Source organism: Bos indicus, chromosome 6 (genome assembly GCF_029378745.1).
Source record: "Bos indicus isolate NIAB-ARS_2022 breed Sahiwal x Tharparkar chromosome 6, NIAB-ARS_B.indTharparkar_mat_pri_1.0, whole genome shotgun sequence".
Classification (NCBI taxonomy): domain Eukaryota; kingdom Metazoa; phylum Chordata; class Mammalia; order Artiodactyla; family Bovidae; genus Bos; species Bos indicus.
The window spans coordinates 59,011,620-59,034,875 of NC_091765.1; the positions used below are offsets into that span (position 1 = coordinate 59,011,620).

A 23,256-nucleotide genomic window follows, 5' to 3' on the forward strand; every position below is an offset into this window, starting at 1 on the left:
GTTGAGACTTCTGTCTCAGTTTGGCTTTTTTTGCCTTTCGCATGCCGTTCTCAGTTGCCAGATGCCACAAACTATTTTACAGTTACTTTTGTTGGAGATTTCCTTCTCTTCCATTATCAAAATATGAACATATTCTCAACATTATTAGCCATTAAGTAAGTACAAAGTAAACTCACATTTTTCACCCACTCAAGTGGCTGAAAAGAGAAGACAGTAATAATTGTTGGTGAGAACGTGGAGAAACAGGAACCCTTGTAGATAGCTGGTGGGAATATAAATCGTGCAGACACCTTCTAAAACAGTTTGGCAGTTTCTTAAACAGTTAACATAAATGTGTACCATATGACCTAACAATTCTACTCCTGAAAACATATCTACATAAAGACTTGCACACAAATGTTCTTAGCAGCCTTATTCATAATAGCCAAAAACTTGAATGTAAGTGCCTATCAGTTGGCGAATGGTTAGATAAAATATGATGCATCCATACAGTGAAGTAGTATTCAACAAAAAAAAGAAATGGACACTGATACATGTTACATATCAATGAACCTCAAAAACATGGTAAGTGGAAAAAGCAAGACGCAGGAGACCGTGCATTGTGTGATCCAATTTATACAAAGCATCTAAAGGCAAATCTGTAGAGACAGATTAGAGCTTGGAACAGGAGATCGGAACCGAGATTAACAGTAAACAGACATTCAGGGTGATGAGAATGTTCCAAAACTGTTTTTATAGTAATGGTTGCACAAGTTGGTAAATTTACTAAAAATCATTGAACTGTATACTTGAAATGGTGAATTATACAGTATATAAAATATATCTTTGGAGAAGGCAATGGCACCCCACTCCAGTACTCTTGCCTGGAAAATCCCATGGGTGGAGGAGCCTGGTAGGCTGCAGTCCATGGGTTCCCTAGGAGTTGGACACGACTGATCGACTTCACTTTCACTTTTCACTTTCCTGAATTGGAGAAGGAAATGGCAACCCACTCCAGTGTTCTTGCCTGGAGAATCCCAGGGACGGGGGAACCTGGTGGGCTGCCGTCTATGGGGTCACACACAGTCGGACACGACTGAAATGACTTAGCAGCAGCAAAATATACCTTATGTTGTCAAATACAATCCTGCAGTATATCAAAAGGGTAATACACTATGATCAGGAAGATCTTTTTCCAAGAATATAAGAATGGTTGAGTATTAGGAAATCTGTCAAGGTAATTATATCAATAATTTAAAGGAGAAAAAGCCATATAATCATATCACTAGCTGTATAAAAGATATTTGGAAAAAATTAACCATTCTTAATTTTAAAACTCTGAAATAGGGAGAGAAGAAAACAACATATCTATAATAAAGATAAATTATTTAAACATAGTAAAAAATTAAATGCTATAGTAATTGCTGCTGCTGCTGCTGCTAAGTCACTTCAGTCGTGTCCGGCTCTGTGCGACCCCAGAGACCGGCAGCACAGCAGGCTCCCCCGTCCCTGGGATTCTCCAGGCAAGAACACTGGACTGGGTTGCCATTTCCTTCTCCAATGCATGAAAGTGAAAAGTGAAAGTGAAGTCACTCAGTCGTGTCCGACTCCTAGCCACCCCATGGACTGCAGCCTACCAGGCTCCTCCGTCCATGGGATTTTCCAGGCAAGAGTACTGGAGTGGGGTGCCATCGCCTTCTGTGCTATAGTAACTATTATCCTAAATAGTGAAACACTGAAACCATATCAATTTAAACTATAAGATGGATACTCTTTATCACTCTAATTATTTAACACTGCTTGGAAGGTTTTAGCAATTGCATCAATGAAGTGAAAATGATATAATTGGTGTATACCTTACAAAAAGGTTTAATGCAGTTCCTATTAGAATTCAAACAGGATCAAGATGGTGAAGGGGAATTGGACAAATCTGTCTTAAGTTTATATAGAAAATAAAGACTCAAAAATAGCCCAGAAAATTTAAATGAATAGTGAAGGGAGATTTATGTCAGATAAGCAAAAAATGTCGTAAGACACTGTAATAGGGATTTCTTTGACAGTCCAGCAGTTAAGACTTCACCTTCCAATGCAGGGGGTGCTGTTTCCATCCTTGGTCTGGGAAGTAAGATCCTACATGCCCCATAGCCAAAAAAACCAAATCATAAAACAAGCAATATTGTAACATATTCAATAAAGACTTTTTTTTAAAGATACAGTAGTATTAGGAAAGGAATAGACAAATATATCAGTGGAACAGAATAGAGAATCAAAAAATAGATCTCATATATCTTGAGACTGCTGTAACCAAGGGTCAATTCGGTTGGGAAATGGAATTATATTAGTCTAGAGCTAGCTATTCATTTGGAAGAAAAAGTATTTCTCAACTCATATGCTGTTTAAAAATTAACTTCATATGAATTAGTATCCTAAATGAAAGAAATAAGGCAATAAAGAGGTAAGTAGGGGGACGAAGAACCACGCACAAAAGAGAAAGTCATCTTTTTTTTTTTTTTTAATTCATCTTTTAAAGGTAGGTTGTAACCATACTTATACATTTATGTAAAATTACATAGGTAAAACACGTAGAATTCAGTGAAGTACAAGGAATTTTAGTTCTTTTAAAATAATCACCATTCGGAGTTCTTTGCCCCTTGGAAAAATTGAAAACTTTGTTTTTGCTGTTCTTGCTGGTTGAACATTCTTTAGAGAGGTCAGATAAATGCAGTCTAATTAGTCAGCTCCCACTTATAATTATTCTTCAGTTAAAACTATTTCTAACTTAGTAAAATGATTTATTTTAGAAAATCTTGAAAATATAGAAACATACCAGAAAAGTTATTTTAAAAAGCACCAGTTTCCCACTACCCGGAGATAAGCACTGTTAAGATTTTAAAGCATACCACTTTTCCTTAGTTCTGTTTTTCAGTAAAATGTAAATTTTGTAACTGTTGAATATTTTAGTTAAAAATAGATGTCCAGACTTGGATTTTTTTTAATGAGATAATTTCCATTTGTGAACATTTGTGTTTATTCTTTTAGCCTCATCATTTTCTTGATCAGTCAATATATCTACTCACTATTTTTTTTCTAGTTCCTAGCAGACATGGAAAATAATGCACTTTTTCGAGATGATATAGAATGTCAGAAACTAATTATGGAAGCAATGAAGTATCACTTACTACCAGAGAGACGGCCCATGTTACAGAGTCCTCGGACAAAACCTAGGAAGTCAACTGTTGGTACATTATTTGCAGTTGGAGGAATGGATTCAACAAAAGGTATTAAATAATCTTTTATTTGAAGAAACATACAAAATGAATTTTTGTTTTTCTTTGAAGTATAGTTGATTCACAGTGTTGTTAGTGTGAGGTGTACAGCAAAGTGATTCAGCTATACATAGCCATATATCCACTCTTTTTAAGATTCTTTTCCCATGTGGGTCATTATAGAATATTGAATTCCCTTCGCTATACAGTAGGTCCTTATTAGTTATCTGTTCTATATATAGTAATGTGTATATGTCAATCCCAGTTTCCCAATTTATCCCTCCCCTCTTTTCCTTGTTAACCATAAGATTGTTTTCTACATCTGTAACTCTCTCTCTCTTTTGAAAGAAGTTCATTTGTACCTTTTTTTTTAGATTCCACATATAAGCTATATCATATGATATTTGTCCTTCTCTGACTTACTTCACTCAGTGTGACAATCTCTAGGTCTATCCATGTTGGTGCAAATGGCATTATTTTGTTCTTTTTAGTGGCTGAGTAGTATTCCATTATGTATGTATATCTTATATATATATGTATACCACATCTTTTTTATCCATTCATCTGTTGGTGGACATTTAGGTTGCTTTCTTGCCTTAGCTATTGTAAATAGTGCTGCAGTGAACATTGGGGTACATGTATCTTTTTGAAAGAAACAGAAAAATGAATTAGTAATAACTAAGGCTTATGAGCTCCTTGGAGAAATAGCTGATTCTAGCACTGAGGTAGAAAAGTACAAGATAAGCCTAGAACAACTTGTAGTGCCAGAAAGTAAGGAAGTGCCCAATGATGGAAACAGGTCAAGAGATACAGCAGACAGTTTGTAAGGGCTCAGTTCAATTCAGTCGCTCAGTCGTGTCCTACTCTTTGCGACCCATGAATTGCAGCACGCCAGGCCTCCCTGTCCATCACCAACTCCCAGAGTTAACTCAAACTCACGTCCATCGAGTCGGTGATGCCATCCAGCCATCTCATCCTCTGTAGTCCCCTTCTCCTCCTGCCCCCAATCCCTCCCAACATCAGAGTCTTTTCCAATGAATCAACTCTTCCCATGAGGTGGCCAAAGTACTGGAGTTTCAGCTTTAGCATCATTCCTTCCAAAGAACACCCAGGGCTGATCTCTTTTAGAATGGACTGGTTGGATCTCCTTGCAGTCCAAGGGACTCTCAAGAGTCTTCTCCAACACCACAGTTCAAAAGCATCAATTCTTTGGCGCTCAGCTTTCTTCACAGTCCAACTCTCCCATCCATACATGACCACAGGAAAAACCATAGCCTTGACTAGACGGACCTTTGTTGGCAAAGTAATGTCTCTGCTTTTCAATATGCTATCTAGGTTGGTCATAACTTTCCTTCCAAGGAGTAAGCATCTTTTAATTTCATGGCTGTAAAGGCTACCACTGTCCAAACCTGGGATAATTTCAACATCAAAATAAATAATGGTAGCAAAAGATTATAAATAAGTATTCATGAATTCATACTGATACAAACCAAAGTAGAAGGGAATGCTCTTCCTTACAGTAGAATACCAACTAATTAAAATATAGAAGCAAAGATGGGATTAGAAAAATCACCATTTGGCAATCATCATATTAATAAGTAATTCAGTCAATCATCAGTTCTCTAAGACTCATAGGTGAAAGTTTTTGAGAGCAGGATCTTTAGTCTCAAAGTATCTCCCAATCACTTGCTTATTAGTCAATCAGTTATAGCTTATGGTAGAGAAACTTGACACAGTACCTAAACCAAATAATCAAAGGTCATATTGCCAGTAAAGAGACTAACCAGCAGCCTGTGCTTATGTGATATACTGAGAACTCACCTGGACATCTGTGGTATTCTTGCCAAAAGCATATAATCTGGACTTAATCATAAGAAAAAGACAAACAAATTCAAATTGAGAGACATGCTACAAAATAACTTACCTGAAGTATTCCAAAATGTCAACATCATGAAATACAAAAAAAAAAAAAAAAAGGTTTAGGAATTTGTCTCTGTCATATGTCTTACAGAGATATGACAGCTTTTACAATACATCATCTTGGATTTTCTTTTACTATGAAGGACATTAAAATGAAAGTTGCTCAGTCGTGTCTGACTCTTTGCAACCCCATGGATCATCTGTGGAATTCTCCAGACCAGAATACTGGAGTGCGTAGCTGTTCCCTTCAGGGGATCTTTCCAACCCACGGATCAAACTCAGGTCTCCCACATTGCAGGCGGATTCTTTACCAGCTGAGCCACAAGGGAAGCCCAAGAATACTGGATGGATAGCCTATCCCTTCTCCAGTGAATCTTCCCAACCCAGGAATCAGACCAGAGTCTCCTGCCTTGCAGACAGATTCTTTACCAGCTGAGCTGCCAGGGAAGCCATAATTGGGACAAATGATGAAATCCAAATAAGGTCTGTAGATTAGACAGCAACATTGTATAAATGTTAATTTCCAGATTTTGATGATGGTATTGTGGTTTTGTAAGAGGATTTCTGGTTTAAAAGAAGCAACACTGAGATATTTAGGGATACAGGGGCATCGTGATTCCCAATGGCTCAGTGGTAAAGAATCCACTTGCAATACAGGAGATGTGGGTTCGATCGCTGGGTCAGGAAGATTTCCTGGAGGAGGATATGACAACCCAGTCCAGTATTCTTGCTTAGGAAATGCCATGGACAGAGAGGCCTGGCAGGCCACAGTCAGGGGTCACAAAGAGTCAGACACGACTGAACGACTAAGCATGCATGGTCATCATTTTTGCAACTTACTCTGATGAAACAGTTCAGAAAAACATTCATGTCTACACATGTACATACATAGAAAACAAATGTAAAATATAAATATGCAGGAAATCTCGGTCAAGAGTATCTGGAAATCTTTGTACCCTTCTTGCAGCATTTGTTATTCATAGTAACATTAATAACAACAAACACCATGCCCAGTGCCTACTCAATGCCGGATATTGTGCTAGAAGCTTTCTGTTTATGTGTATTTTTTCTCAGCATACATTGATCTCCTCTTCCTCTGAATTCCTAGTACTAATAATTTGCAGGCTCCTGACAATACCTCTGACTTCTAGCTACCGCTGTGGTCTCAGTTCTCTTGTATTACTTGTATGACTAAAACACTTGATGCAGTGATCATATCTAAAGGTTTCTCCTCTATATGATATTTCTAAGAAATATCAAAACGTGAGCTCTAATTGAAAATCTTGCATTGTGATTTAACTTTTAGATTATAAAATATAAATAAATATAAATATAGCTATTATTGCACATAGCATATAGTGCTATGTATATATAGATGCTTAAGTTTTAAATATAGACTTGATGACTCAGTGTTCTAGAAATACATAAAGATAACTGATTGGAGTTATAATGTAAGTATTTGAGCATTTTTGGAGACATCCACTGTCCAGATAACTGATCTGCAAATATTTACTAAATAACCTGCTATATGTCTGGAACTGGTGCTTAGCTTTGTAGTCATTACCAGCACTTGAACTCTTCTCCTCAGTCTTTCCTTCTCTTTTTCAAGGCTTTAACTGTTATCTCTGTATTAATTATACTCTCACATTTTGATTTTTTATAATTTATTGAAGTATAGTTGATTTACAGTATTGTGTTAATTTCTGCTCTATAGCAAAGTGATTGAGTTCTGTATACATCCTTTTTTATTTTCTTTTCCATGATGGTTTATTATAGGATATTGAATATAGTTCCCTGTATACGTCCTGTACAGTAGGACCTTGTTGTTTAACATTTTCTATAAAATGGTTTGCATTTGCTAATCCCAAACTCCCAGTTCATCCCTCCCCCACCTCCGCTCCTCCTTGGCAACCACATCTATTCTCTATGCCTGTGAGTCTGTTTCTGTTTGGTAGATAAGTTCATTTGTATCATATTTCAGATTCCACAAAATAAGTCTTGCACTTTGATTTTATTCTCATATTTCCAACTTGTATAAAATACATATTTGACGTTTGGTTTTCACCTTAAACGTCATGTATTCAAATCTTCTCTGACCATGTCTCTCAGACTTGAGAACTTGCTAAAATAAGGTCTAAAAAAGCTGCTGTTCTACTCATGTCAAGAGGGTTTGCTTCTTGAGTGCCTTGAGACGTCAAAATTCATTGTTGACCACATAATGAAAGTCCTACCAACCTGAACATGTGCTGTGAGGTGAACGTAAATGATGACAGAACTTCTGGTCTTTTCACAGGATGCTCTAATATAATACATTAGTCTTTAGGTCTTAAATTCCAAGTTCAGACATCCATTTGACTAGCTTTAGGTCAGTCATAGGCCCCAAAATTCCAAAGACAATGACTGTCTTAAGTCCAGAAAAGAGGGGTTGTATGTATACATATGACTGATTCACTTTGCTGTACAGTAGAAACTAACACAACATTGTAAAGTAACTATACTCCAGTAAAAATTTTTTTTTAAAAAGAAAGACCTGCCTTTTCAGTTTTCTGGGAGATGGGTTCCTGGCTCCCATCAAGGCTCATACATACATAGGAAGAGTCCTCAAATTTGGGGAAGGAACTTGAATTCTAAGTAGCCAAGTAAACAATACTTATCTCCTCTCTCCTTCTCTCTCTCAAACTTACATTCTGATAGTCACCAAGTGACTTCTTTCAAATGACTCCTAATTCTTCGAAATCTCCACTGCTGTCCTGATAATTCCAGTTAGCCTTCTCTCAACTCACAAATTTTGATTATGTTATTTTTGTGGGAGTAGCATTCATTATATTCTTAGTAAATGTCAGGCATTATGCTAAGGACTTGACCTACATTGTTTCATTTCATCTTCCTAGCAACTTTCAGAGCTGTATGTTACTCAATTCAGTTCAGTTCAGTCACTCAGTCATGTCCAGCTCTTTGCAACCCCATGAATCGCAGCACACCAGGCCTCCCTGTCCATCACCATCTCCTGGAGTTCACTCAAACTCACATCCATCGAGTCGGTGATGCCATCCAGCCATCTCATCCTGTCGTCCCCTTCTCCTCCTGCCCCCAGTCCCTCCCAGCATCAGAGTCTTTTCCAATGAGTCAACTCTTTGCATGAGGTGGCCAAAGTACTGGAGTTTCAGCTTTAGCATCATTCCTTCCAAAGAACACCCAGGGCTGATCTCCTTCAGAATGGACTGGTTGGATCTCCTTGCTCCAACACCACAGTTCAAAAGCATCAATTCTTCGGTGCTCAGCTTTCTTCATAGTCCAACTCTCACATCCATACATGATCACTGGAAAAACCATAGCCTTGACTGAACGGACCTTTGTTGGCCAAGTAATGTCTCTGCTTTTCAATATGCTATCTAGGTTGGTCGTAACTTTTCTTCCAAGGAGTAAGCGTCTTAATTTCATGGCTGCAGTCACCATCTGCAATGATTTTGGAGCCCAAAAAGATAAAGTCTGACACTGTTTCCACTGTTTCCCTATCTATTTCCCATGAAGTGATGGGACCAGATGCCATGATCTTTGTTTTCTGAATGTTGAGCTTTAAGCCAACTTTTTCACTCTCCTCTTTCACTTTCATCAAGAGGCTTTTTAGTTCCTCTTCACTTTCTGCCATACTGCCCTCTTTTAGAGAAGAGGATACTGAGACAGAGAAGCTAAATAACTTTGCTAGGCTCACACAGCTAATTAGTGATGGAATCAAGATACAGATAGGCATTTTGACTTTGGACACTATACTCTGCTTAATTCCCATGTTAACTTCTGTTAACATGCCGCTGCTCTGCTCAAAAGCTTCAGCAATCTTAATTTCTTTACTGCACAAAGTATAAATCCTCTCTCTAGGTTTCAAGACTTTCTGTAATCTGGCCTTTGCAGTTTGACCAAATTTATTTCTAAGTCTCTCTTAATAATCAAATACTCTGAGGTTCTGTCCTACTCAAGCTATCTTCCAAGGCTTTATCTTATTCCCAGTGTCTTCATGCTGCTGCTAAGTTGCTTCAGTCATGTCCAACTCTATGTGACCCCATAGACGGCAGCCCACCAGGCTCCCCTGTCCCTGGGATTCCCCAGGCAAGAACACTGGAGTGGGTTGCCATTTCCTTCTCCAGTGCATGAAAGTGAAAAGTGAAAGTGAAGTCGCTCAGTCGTGTCCGACTCTTAGTGACCCCATGGACTGCAGCCTACCAGGCTCCTCCACCCATGACATAATGAAGAGCAATTTGCATTAGTTAGATAGGAGTCTTGATTATTGAGTTCTTGGTCCCTTCATATATCTGTTTAGTATAGAACCCCCAAATGAGCTAGTAATGGTTCTAAATAGCCACTAAAATGGTATCAGGATATATTTGTACTTACTTTTTTTTTTAAAGGTCAGTCCTTCAGTATAAATTAGGGAAATTCCAAGCTTTTACATAGGATTTTTATAATTACTAAGATTTTTGTTATTTGGAGATAACATTTTTTAAGATACATGTTTCAGATTTTAAAATCTTAACGTCTTTAAGAATTACATTTGATATTAACAAAAGAATTTTTAGTTACTAATTCATATGCCTCTGATACTGCTTAGTGAACTGGATCTAAAAGGAATGTAAAATATCATGTATGAAATGAGATGCCAGTCCAGGTTCGATGCACGATACTGGATGCTTGGGGCTAGTGCACTGGGACGACCCAGAGGGATGGTATGGGGAGGAAGGAGGGAGGAGGGTTCAGGATGGGGAACACATGTATACCTGTGGTGGATTCATTTTGATATTTGGCAAAACTAATACAGTTATGTAAAGTTTAAAAATAAAATAAAATTTAAAAAAATAAATAAATAAAATCAAATTAAATTAAAAATAAATAAAAGGAATAACTCAAAATTCAAATTAGGACAGATAAGTAGCAGGGGCTTTTTATTTGAGGAAGAAAGAAGTTTTTAAGGTCAAGTTTAGAGTGATGATTCAAGTATACTATTACATAAAATATTTGTATCAGTAAAGCCTCATTTTGGCTAAAAATCACAAAGATTATTCAAATTCAAAAATATTTTTCAACAGCTGCTATATACAACAGAGTCTATTACATGACATTTGAGAATGCTACAATGGAAAAAGACTCAGTATTTATCTCAAATAACTTAAAACTTTTATAAGGTAAATAAAAATAGTAACACTAATTTAAGAAAAATATATGCATACACACAGCCCTGGTGTCTCAGCAGTGAAGAGTCTGCCTGCCTGCAGTGTAGGAGACTCGGTAGAAGCTATGGGTTCAGTTTCTGGGTCTGGAAGATCCCCTAGAGAAGGAAATGACAACCCACTGCAGTATTCTTGCCTGGAAAATCCCATGGACAGAGGAGCTTGGCGGGCTGCAGTCCATAGGGTTGCAAAAGAACCAGACACAATGTATCAACTAAACAACAACAAAAATATGGATACACACATGTATTAAAGACTTTCAAGGTTTCTTGCCATATGTATAATGGCAAAACTATTCCTAATTTTAGGAGACATCAATAGCCATCAGTGCTCTGATGACCTAGTTGTAACAAATATTTCAGAATAAATGCTTGTCTTGATTGTAGTGCTATAAGAATAGCACTGATTGCATGTTGTATTAGAGGCTTAGAAGAGAGAAGTAAAGTAGATACTAATTGAACTCTTCATAACTGAGGGTTTTCCTCTGTTTCTTTGCATTGATCACTGAGGAAGGCTTACTTATATCTCCTTGCTATTCTTTGGAACTCTGCATTCAAATGGGTATATCTTTCCCTTTATCTGCCCTTTTTTTTTTTTCAGTTTGCAAATTTTTTATTTATTTATTTTTACTTTACAATATTGTATTGGTTTTGCCATACATCAACATGCATCTGCCATGGGTGTACATGTGTTCCCCATCCTGAACCCCCCCTCCCACCTCCCTCCCCATACCATCCCTCTGGGTCATCCCAGTGCACCAGCCCCAAGCTTCCTGTATCCTGCATAGAACCTGGACTGGTGATTCGTTTCTTATATGATATTATACATGTTTTAATGCCATTGTCCCAAATCATCCCCCCACTCCCTCTCCCACAGAATCCAAAAGACTGTTCTATACATCTGTGTCTCTTTTGCTGTCTTGCATACAGGGTTGTCGTTAACCATCTTTCTAAATTCCATATATATGCATTAGTATACTATATTGGTGTTTTTCTTTCTGGCTTACTTCACTCTGTATAATAGGCTCCAGTTTCATTGACCTCATTAGAACTGATTCAAATGTATTCTTTTCAATGGCTGAGTAATACTCCATTGTGTGTATGTACCACAGCTTTCTTATCCATTCATCTGCTGATGGACATCTAGGTTGCTTCCATGTCCTGGCTATTATAAACAGTGCTGCGATGAACATTGGGGTACAGCCACTATGGAGAACAGTGTGGAGATTCCTTAAAAAACTGGAAATAGAACTGCCATCAGATCAGATCAGTCGCTCAGTCGTGTCCAACTCTTTGCGACTCCATGAATCGCAGCACGCCAGGCCTCCCTGTCCATCACCAACTCCCGGAGTTCACTCAGACTCACGTCCATCGAGTCAGTGATGCCATCCAGCCATCTCATCCTCTGTCATCCCCTTCTCCTCTTGCCTCCAATCCCTCCCAGCATCAGAGTCTTTTCCAATGAGTCAACTCTTCGCATGAGGTGGCCAAAGTACTGGAGTTTCCGCTTTAGCATCATTCCTTCCAAAGAACACCCAGGGCTGATCTCCTTCAGAATAGACTGGTTGGATCTCCTTGCAGTCCAAGGGACTCTCAAGAGTCTTCTCCAACACCACAGTTCAAAAGCATCAATTCTTCGGCACTCAGCCTTCTTCACAGTCCAACTCTCACATCCATACATGACCACTGGAAAAACCATAGCCTTCACTAGAAGGACCTTTGTTGGCAAAGTAATGTCTCTGCTTTTGAATATGCTATCTAGGTTGGTCATAACTTTCCTTCCAAGGAGTAAGCGTCTTTTAATTTCATGGCTGCAGTCACCATCTGTAGTGATTTTGGAGCCCAGAAAAATAAAGTCTGACACTGTTTCCACGGTTTCCCCATCTATTTCCCATGAAGTGATGGGACCAGATGCCATGATCTTAGTTTTCTGAATGTTGAGCTTTAAGCCAACTTTTTCACTCTCCTCTTTCACTTTCATCAAGAGGCTTTTTAGTTCCTCTTCACTTTCTGCCATAAGGGTGGTGTCATCTGTATATCTGAGGTTATTGATATTTCTCCCAGCAATCTTGATTCCAGCTTGTGTTTCTTCCAGTCCAGCATTTCTCATGATGTACTCTGCATGTAAGTTAAATAAACAGGGTGACAATATACAGCCTTGACGTACTCCTTTTCCTATTTGGAACCAGTCTGTTGTTCCATGTCCAGTTCTAACTGTTGCTTCCTGACCTGCATACAAATTTCTCAAGAGGCAGATCAGGTGGTCTGGTATTCCCATCTCTTTCAGAATTGTCCACAGTTTATTGTGATCCACACAGTCAAAGGCTTTGGCATAGTCAATAAAGCAGAAATAGATGCTGTTCTGGAACTCTCTTGCTTTTTCTGTGATCCAGCGGATGTTGGCAATTTGATCTCTGGTTCCCTGCCTTTTCTAAGGGCATACACACTGAGGAAACCAGAATTGAAAGAGACACATGTACCCCAATGTTCGTTTATCTGCTTTTTGATTCACTTCTTTTCACAGCTATTTGTAAGGCTTCCTCAGACAGCCATTTTGCTTTTTTGCATTTCTTTTTCTTGGAGATGGTCTTGATTCCTATCTCCTGTACAATGTCACGAACCTCTGTCCATAGCTCATCAAGCACTCTGTCTATCAGATCTAGTCCCTTAAATCTATTTCTCACTTCCACTGTATAGTCATAAGGGATTTGATTTAGGTCATACCTGAATGGTCTAGTGGTTTTCTCCACTTTCTTCAATTTCAGTCTGAATTTGGCAATAAGGAGTTCATGATCTGAGCCACAGTCAGCTCCCGGTCTTGTTTTTGCTGACTGTATAGAGTTTCTCCATCTATGGCTGCAAAGAATATAATCAGTCTTATTTTGGTGTCAACCATCTGGTGATATCCATGTGTAGAGTCTCCCCTTGTGTTGTTGGAAGAGGGTGTTTGCTATGACCAGTGCGTTCTCTTGGCAGAAGTCTCATTCTGTATTCCAAGGCCAAATTTGATGGTTACTCCAGGTGTTTCTTGACCTCCTACTTTTGCATTCCAGTTCCCTATAATGAAAAGGACATCTTTTTTGGGTGTCAGTTCTAGAAGGTCTTGTAGGTCTTCATAGAACTGTTCAACTTCAGCTTCTTCAGTGTTACTGGTTAGGGCATAGACTTGGATTACCATGATATTGAATGGTTTGCCTTGGAAACAAACAGAGATTATTCTGTCGTTTTTGAGATTGCATCCAAGTACTGCATTTTGGACTCTTTTGTTGACTATGATGGCTACTCCATTTCTTCTAAGGGATTCCTGCCCACAGTAGTAGATATAATGGTCATCTGAGTTAAATTCACCCATTCCAGTCCATCTTAGTTCGCTGATTCCTAGAATGTTGATGTTCACTCTTGCCATCTCCTGTTTGACCACTTCCAGTTTGCCTTGATTCATGGCCCTAACATTCCAGGTTCCTATGCAATATTGCTCTTTATAGCATCGGGCCTTGCTTACATTACCAGTCACATCCACAACTGGGTGTTGTTTTTGCTTTGGCTCCATCCCTTCATTCTTTCTGGAGTTATTTCTCCACTGATCTCCAGTAGCATATTGGGCACCTACTGACCTGGGGAGTTTCTCTTTCAGTATCCTATCATTTTGTCTTTTCATACTGTTCATGGGGTTCTCAAAGCAAGAATACTGAAGTGGTTTGCCATTCCCTTCTCCAGTGGACCACATTCTGTCAGACCTCTCCACCATGAGCCGCCCGTCTTTGGTGGCCCCACGGGCATGGCTTAGTTTCATTGAGTTAGACAAGGCTTTGGTCCGTCTGATCAGATTGGCCTGTTGTCTGTGATTGTGGTTTCAGTCTGCTCTCTGATGCCCTCTCTCAGTGCCTACCATCTTACTTGGGTTTCTCCTACCTTGGACATGGGGTATCTCTCTCTTCACTGCTGCTTCAGCAAAGGCCAGCCGTACTCCTTACCTTGGACGTGGGGTAGGTCCTCTCGGCCGCCGCCAAGAATGGGAAAGACTAGAAATCTCTTCAAGAAAATTAGAAATACCAAGGGAACATTTCATGTAAAGATGGGCACAATAAAGGACAGAAATGGTAGGGACCTAACAGAAACAGAAGATATTAAGAAGAGGGGGCAAGAATACACAGAAGAACTATACAAAAAAGATCTTCACAACCCAGATAATCATGATGGTATGATCACTCACCTAGAGCCAGACATCCTGGAATGTGAAGTCAACTGGGCCTTAGGAAGCATCACTGTGAACAAAGCTAGTGGAGGTGATGGAATTCCAGTTGAGCCATTTCAAATCCTGAAAGATGATGCTGTGAAAGTGCTGCACTCAATATGCCAGCAAATTTGGAAAACTCAGCAGGGGCAATAGGACTGGAAAAGGTCAGTTTTCATTCCAGTCCCAAAGAAAGGCAATGCCAAAGAATGCTCAAACTACCGCACAATTGCACTCATCTCACACGCTAGTAAAGTGATGCTTAAAATTCTCCAAGCCAGGCTTCAGCAATACGTGAACTGTGAATTTCCAGATGTTCAAACTGGTTTTAGAAAAGGCAGAGGAACCAGTGATCAAATTGCCAACATCCGCTGGATCATAGAAAAAGCAAGAGAGTTCCAGAAAAACATCTATTTCTGCTTTATTGACTCTGCCAAAGCCTTTGACTGTGTGGAACACAATAAACTGTGGACAATTCTGAAAGAGATGGGAATACCAGACCACCTAACCTGTGTCTTGAGAAACCTGTATGCAGATCAGGAAGCAACAGTTAGAACTGGACATGGAACAACAGACTGGTTCCAAATAGGAAAAGGAGTACTCAAGGCTGTATATTGTCACCCTGCTTATTTAACTTACATGCAAAGTACATTGTGAGAAACGCTGGACTGGAAGAAGCACAAGCTGGAATCAAGATTGCTGGAGAAATATCAATAACCTCAGATATACAGATGACACCACCCTTATGGCAGAAAGTGAAGAGGAACTAAAAAGCCTCTTGATGAAAGTGAAAGAGGAGAGTGAAAAAGTTGGCTTAAAGCTCAACATTCAGAAAACTAAGATCATGGCATCTGGTCCCATCACTTCATGGGAAATAGATGGGGAAACAGTGGAAACAGTACCTGACTTTCTTTTTCTGGGCTCCAAAATCACTACAGATGGTGACTGCAGCCATGAAATTAAAAGACGCTTGCTCCTTGGAATAAAAGTTATGACCAACCTAGACAGCATATTAAAAAGCAGAGACATTACTTTGTCAACAAAGGTCTGTCTAGTCAAAGCTAGGGTTTTTTCATTGATCATGTATGGATGTGAGAGTTGGACTATAAAGAAAGCTGCGCGCTGAAGAATTGATGCTTTTGAACTGTGGTGTTGGAAAAGACTCTTAAGAGTCACTTGGACTGCAAAGAGATCCAACCTGTCCATCCTAAAGGAGATCAGTCTTGGTGTTCATTGGAAGGAGTGATGTTGAAGCTGAAACTCCAGTAGTTGGCCACCTGATGCACAGAGCTGACTCATTGGAAAAGACCCTGATGCTGGCAAAGATTGAGGGCAGGAGGAGAAGGGCATGACAGAGGATGAGATGGTTGGATGGCATCACCAACTCAGTGGACATGGGTTTGGGTGGACTCCAGGAGTTCGTGATAGACAGGGAGGCCTGGTGTGCTGCGGTTCATGGGGTCGCAAAGAGTCAGACATGACTAAGCGACTGAACTGAACTGAACTAACTACTGAGAATTGGCTCTTTGTTTAGAGGAGTAGGTCTTTTTTTTTTTTAACCTTAACTCCACTCTTCTTACCTCATAAAGAAAATAGAAGAGTTCTTTGGATCTTGTAATTCTTGATAACATGTAGACACCATCATTCCCCAAACTTTCCACGCTTAGGATTTTCAAAGCATTGCATCCACTCTTCAGCTTTTGTCCTTCCCTGGTTTCGGTGAAGTGTGTATCCCCCCTCCTTCTTTGAAAGACAGCCTCTCACCTGGGCCCTGATACTGCCCTTTCATGTTTTCTCAGGAACTCTCACTGTTAAGTAGGAGCCCTTCATCTCGTGTATTTTCAACTTCTTCCCCACGGCTAGATCCTTCCCATTATTAACTCAGGTTTATCCACTTTTAACAACAAAACAAAACTTCCCTCAGCCCACCAAATAATTCTTGTCTCTCTCCACCTTTTTGTAACCAGACTTCTTAGAGGAATGATTGATGCTCATTTTCTCCATTTCCTCACCTCGTAGTCCTGTCTCAACTGCTCAAACAAAGGACTCTCCCTAAAGTCATGAATGACCTCCATGTAGCTAAATTCAGTCATACTTTTCAGTCTTCATCTTACTTGATCCTCTTTTTTACTTTGGCTTCCATCGTGCTAAACTACCCTGCTTGCTTCCCTTCTGGCTGTTGCTTCTCAGCCCTCTTTGACAGACAGTCCTTTCCCACTTGACCTTCTAGTACCAGAGTCTGGTGTAAGCACTAGAGAGTAGAAGGAGATGAGGGCAGGGATACAGGCAAGGTTGAGATCATGCAGGTGCTTATTGGAACATATTAGAAATAGTATTGTCAGTGCTAATCCTATACTTTTATATGTCTAAGTTCATAAAATACTCAATGATGGTGAGCTTTTTATTTGCATAACTTCTTTCTGTTACTATTAAGGAGCAACAAGCATCGAAAAGTATGATCTTCGTACAAATATGTGGACTCCTGTAGCAACTATGAATGGGCGGAGGCTGCAGTTCGGCGTTGCAGTGTTAGATGACAAACTGTACGTGGTTGGAGGAAGAGATGGACTGAAGACTTTGAATACTGTAGAATGCTACAACCCTAAAACAAAAACTTGGAGTGTGATGCCTCCTATGTCTACACATAGGCATGGCCTTGGTGAGATAACTGCAGATTTGTTCATACTTTCATGTATAGGCCTGTATGGCATTTTCAGTCTTTACCTGGCAAAAGATCAGTGTCGCAGCTGCTGAGCCAACAGCAGTCACCAGCATTCCCTCATGCTCCCTGTTATCTGAGAAGCAGAAGCAGAGAAAACAAGCATGTATATGTGCAGCCAGCACAAGTGAAAACATGAATATTTAAGAATTATGGTGTAGCACGACGGACTGACAAGCTACCATTTGACATGTGTGTTCTATGTTGACATTTAATGTTATCTAATTGAAATGCTTATTTAAAGATCTTTAGCATTATTTTTTTTCATGTATATTCCTTTGTTTTTAAGCAGAAATGAATAAGATGCAGAAAAATTTTGAGGTAGCACAGAGAATGTCATGATAGAGACTCTTCATTCTTTAATTCAGTAATTCACTGAGCAAATATTGATTAGCATGTGCTGTGTGCCATGCTCTCTGTTCTGTAGATATATAAAGATGAGGAAGACACTGTCTTTATCTTCAAGAAACTGATGACTCATTCTGAAATGGACAGAAGAGAATTTAGGGATCTTGTATCAGATGACTTCTCTTTTCTCATAGAAAAAAAATGGAAAGAATTGTTTGCTGAGAGTGAAGAGGTGGATATATTATAAAATTAGATGGGGCTTGAAATGTATGTATATCACCCAGATTTTGCTATATAACAAACCACTCCAAAGCGTAGAAGCTTAAACCAAGGATTGTTTATTTAGCTCATGAATCTGTGCATCAGCTGGGCAGTTCTTCTGGTCTGGGCTGACTTAGAAGATTTCCGCTGGGTTTTCTCATGAATCTGGAGTAGGCAGGCAGGCTAGTTGGTCGTTGATCTAGAATGGCCTCACTCACATGTATAGTGGTACACCGGCTCTCAGCCTAGGCAGCAGAGGCAATTGGGCCACATGCCTCTAATCATTCAGGCTAGCCCAGTATTATTCTCATGGTGGGAGTCACAGGGTTTCAAAAGCAGCAAGAGAAGGTAAGTCCCAGTGCACAAACATTTTTCAAGCTGCTTCTTGCCTCATGTTTGGTAGTATCCCATTGGCTAAAATAAGTCATGTGGGCAAGCCCTGATTCAAAAGGTAGAAAAATAGACTCCACTTCTTGATGGGAGGACCTACAGAATCCCATTGCAAATAGACATGTCTTCTGGGAGAGGGAGAATTTGTTACCATATTGTCAATTTATCAGAGTTTTGGAAAAGGCTTAAAATAGTTGCAATAAAGAATTTGATAGGTTATTATAAAAGATGAATGAGTTATAGTGAAGAGATAGTTGAGTTTAGATAAGATGGCTTTATACTATACCCAGTTTATTAATACTGAGCACCAGAGTAGAGATTGCCCAAAATGCCAATGAAAATTATCTAGGCATGAAGCTTGGTATGGTAATGGGAACAGCAAAAGATCAGAGAGACAAGGGATTCTTCTAGTTGCAATTAGCTTTCAATGAAAGATGATCTTAAGTTTCAAGTTAGATAAGGAAGTAAAACCAGGGAGTTGGGGCTAAGGTACTGAGAGAGGAGCTTAAAATTAACTACATGAAATTCAGCAAACAAAACAAATAGTAATCTTGAATCCATAAAATCAACTATTGAGTTCAGTTCAGTTCAGTTGCTCAGTCATGTCCGACTCTTTGCGACCCCATAAATTGCAGCACACCAGGCCTCCCTGTCCATCACCAACTCCCGGAGTTCACCCAAACTCATGTCCATCGAGTTGGTGATGCCATCCAGCCATCTCATCCTCTGTCATCCCCTTCTCCTCCTGACCCCAATCCCTCCCAGCATCAGAGTCTTTTCCAATGAGTCAACTCTTCACATGAGGTGGCCAAAGTATTGGAGTTTCAGCTTTAGCATCAGTCCTTCCAAAGAACACCCAGGACTGATCTCCTTTAGAATGGACTGGTTGGATCTCCTTGCAGTCCAAGGGACTCTCAAGAGTCTTCTCCAACACCACAGTTCAAAAGCAGCAATTCTTCGGTGCTCAGCTTTCTTCACAGTCCAACTTTCACATCCATACATGACCACTGGAAAAACCATAGCCTTGACTAGACGGACCTTGTTGGTAACTATTACATAGGCACAAAGTGGGAAGATATATCTTAAAAGCAGCCTGAACGAGGCTTTTAAATTTGTGTTGAGCATAAAATCCAGGGTCAAAAGTATGATTCAGCTGCAAACGTTCCTCTATTATGGGGAAAAGAAAGTCAATTCTAACTTAATGTAATTTCTTATAGTACATAGAATGGGAATGGCCATTATCTACCTATGTCTTATACAGATGAGATTGTGCATGGGATACTATCATTAGTTCTAGGTACCATACAAAAGAGTTTATTGAACTGTAGCAAGTTCAAAGGAGAATGACCATATCATTCAAAGTGTCTTCTTTAAGCCTTTATTTCCATTTTATGTTGTTCAGAACAGCTTTGTTCTTACTAATTTACCTTATAATAAACATTATAAACATTATTTAAAATAATGTTTGAACTTACAGAAGAAATCTTTACTTAAGTAAATTTTAAATTTAAATAATTACACTCACACACATGTAAAAATATAAAATTGTCTATGTTTTATGTATATTTGGAGATAGATAGGTAATCTCCTATAGCTAGTACTGGTAGGACACAAATGAGTAGGATGGTATGTTGATTTGGTTCCTGCATGGACGGTGACTATTTATGTCATCTGGCTATGATTTCACAAAAATAGATGTCTTTGTATCACAATATTTGTATTTTGGCCTTCAGGTGATATGTATTTATATCTTACCTGACTATGGTCATGTCATACTCCTGCTGCTGTTGTTAAGTCACTTCCCAAAACCCTCCACTGGCTTTCCATCTCATTTAGAGTAGAATCCAAAGTCCTTACAATTGTCCTGACCACTACATGATCTGAGTCCACCCTGCCCCTCATCCACTACTCTCTCCCCCTTACTCACCAACTGGCCTCCTAGCTGTATATACCACAGACACACTGTGCCTCAGGGCCTTTGTATATACTAGTCCTTTTGTCTCACCTTCGCTTCTCCTAGATACCTTCAAGCCTGGTTTCCTTACTTCATTCACATTTCTGTTCAAACATCAGTCTATCCGAGAGGTCTCCCTGATCCTCTCTACCCTTTTCCTTTATTTCCAAGTAAAATATTAGATCCATCAGGGCAGAGCCCTTATCTGTTATGCTCCATTAAGTACCTGGCCCGTGGTAGAAGCTCAGTAGCTGTTGAATAAATGAACATATGAAGCTGACTTGGTTCTCTTGTGATGAATCAGACCAATATATTGTGGTATCAAATCTAATGAGCAAAATCTCATAATTTGAATTAAAGGAAGAAAGGAATAAAATTGCTGTTTTCAAATATATTGTAAATCCAAATTGTTGAAAAATGTTATAAATATGGCAAAATTGCACATATTGTATGCTTTTTAAATAACTTTCCCCTGTTGGGCCTCAAAATGCTGCCTCTAAAACTTTTAAGACCAGAATTACAGTGCTGTTTCTCCCCCTTACCTACCCACCTATCTATCAAGAAGAGCTGTGTCCCTCATAACCAATGTCTTTGTCATAAATTTTTATCATCAATTTTTGCTCAGTTAAATTTGCTTCTTAAAGGTTCATTTTACTTACATTTCAATGAAAGGTTTTTCAGTTTGCTTCTTTCCTATCTCCTTGTAGGCGTGGCTGTACTGGAAGGTCCTATGTATGCAGTAGGAGGACATGATGGCTGGAGCTATCTGAATACAGTGGAAAGATGGGACCCTCAGGCTCGCCAGTGGAACTTTGTTGCTACCATGTCCACTCCCAGGAGCACAGTTGGTGTGGCTGTACTAAGTGGAAAGTAAGGATATATTTAAAGTTCCACTTAAATGTATCAAGCTATAGCATGTCCAACTTAAAAGATACATAGAAATCATGAGAGAAATACTTTGAATGATGTAAACAAACTTTTTAGTCTCTTTTTTATAATAGTTCTAAAAATAAATAGCTCAACATTAAGTTAGGGTTTTATTTTAATGTACAGATATTATAAATTTCTAGTTATTTTAAGTAAATTTTATATAAATATTCACAGTCAAAATCTGGTGGTTTATGTAACTGTAAAGTTTTTTTTTTTTTTAATTATATAGTCTCACTCGTATTTCTCTAATTCCTTCCATCTCTTCTACTGATTTTTCCTTACTTAAATATGTGTGTGTTTTAGTCGCACAGTTGTGTCTGACTCTTTGCAACCCCATGGACTGTAGACTGTCAGGCTCCTCTGTCCATGGGATTTTCCAGGCAGGGATATTGGAATGGGTTGCCATTTCCTTCTCTGGGGGATCTTCCCAACCCAGGGACTGAACCCAGATCTCCTGCATTAGCAGGTGGAGTCTTTACCAGTGAGCTGTGGGGGAAGCCTTTCCTTCCTTAACACTTCTTTCTTATCTTGGTAAACTGCTGAATATTAGAATGCATTTAGAAAGACATGTTTCCTTGTTTCTTGTCTGCTCTAAATAAACATATTTGGATAGAGCCACCACTAATAGCTCTTGTTTACTCAAAGACTAAAACATATAGTATCTTTTCCAGGCCTTTCTTCCATAAAATGAAGACCTATATGGTTATTAAATAAAAGTTGTTTGTTACATAACTTTACTCATTTAAAATGCTTTATCATCATCTCCAGAAAGAGAAAAGAATAAAGGTTAAAATACAGAAACTTAAAATTATTTGTAGGATTGTTACTGATTATTAAAAGATTTAGATTTTATAGATGATAAAGTACAGGCAGATAGAGATTAAATAACTCGTCCAAAGTCACAGCTAGTAAGTGATAAGTGGTAGAACCAGGATTCAAACTCAGAGAGTCTGGCTCCAGAGTCCATTTTCTTAATGAGTGTACTATACCACTTTTCACAAGGAAGACCCAGGAATTCACTGTGAAGAGTGTACAGTACCTGAAATCCTATTAAACTGTGCATGTGTATATGTGTTTTTAGTTATTGACATTTCTAGTTGTTGATTCCTTCTAACATTCTGTGATCTGTATTTATATAATTACTCTAACAAGTATTAGTTTAAGATGAGGACAGTTTACTGTTAAGGCGGTAACATCAAAAAAAAGTTTTTAACATAAAATTTTAACAGGTTGAAGTTTCAAATAAATTTCAAATTCCATGCTATTAATATATTTTAAGTTTAAAACAATATACTGCTGTAACTATATTTTACTGTTTAAGATATGTTATCTTATTATTTAAGAACCAGTTTGAAACCTGGGTTTGATCCCTGGTCAGAAAGATCCCCTGGAGAAGGGAATGGCTACCTACTCCAGTATTCTTGCCTGGAGAATTCCATGGGCAGAGGAGCCTGGCAGGCTACAGTCTGTGGAGTCACAAAGAGTCAGACATTACTGAGCGACTAACACTTCACTTGAGTGGCACAGGTATTACAAATAATGAATTAAAATTATGAAATATTTCTTTTAAATATGTATATCTACCCAAATATAAATACTTAAGAGTTTTAATGGGTAGAAATTTGATATAGTTCAAATGCTGTTCTTTAAGAATTAAAAGATAGCTGAATATTAACTAAGGCATCCATAAATTCAAAATGTGTAAGCTTTTGTACATGCAGTAAGCTGAATTTATTATTTTACAAAAAACTGATAGAAAAATATCTACAAAGAGTTTCCCAGGTGAATAGTAAGTCTAAGAAGATTTTGTGCTGAATAAAAAACATTTATATGTCCAAATACTTAAAATATTTTACATATTTTAAGATCAGAGTAAAAATATTTTTAATTAGGGCTTCCCTGGTGGCTCATTGGTAAAGAATTCACCTACCTGCCAATGCTGGAGACTTGGGTTCTATCCCTGGGCTGGGAAAATCCTACATGCCATAAGGCAACTAAGCCCGTGTGCCACAACTAGTGAGGCTATGCTCTAGGGCC

The 23,256-nt window shown here is 38.7% G+C and overlaps 1 protein-coding gene across 3 annotated transcripts in view; it reads left to right on the top strand.

Moving 5' to 3' along the window:
- KLHL5 (kelch like family member 5) overlaps window positions 1–23,256 on the top strand; it is a 94,547-nt gene that overhangs the window by 62,227 nt on the left and 9,064 nt on the right. For all 3 annotated transcript variants that reach the window (XM_070791307.1, XM_070791308.1, XM_019962597.2), the window contains 3 exons: window positions 3,071–3,257; window positions 17,052–17,276; window positions 20,997–21,159. In XM_070791307.1, the coding sequence (XP_070647408.1) occupies window positions 3,071–3,257; window positions 17,052–17,276; window positions 20,997–21,159 (575 nt within the window). The remainder of the gene's footprint in view (window positions 1–3,070; window positions 3,258–17,051; window positions 17,277–20,996; window positions 21,160–23,256) is intronic.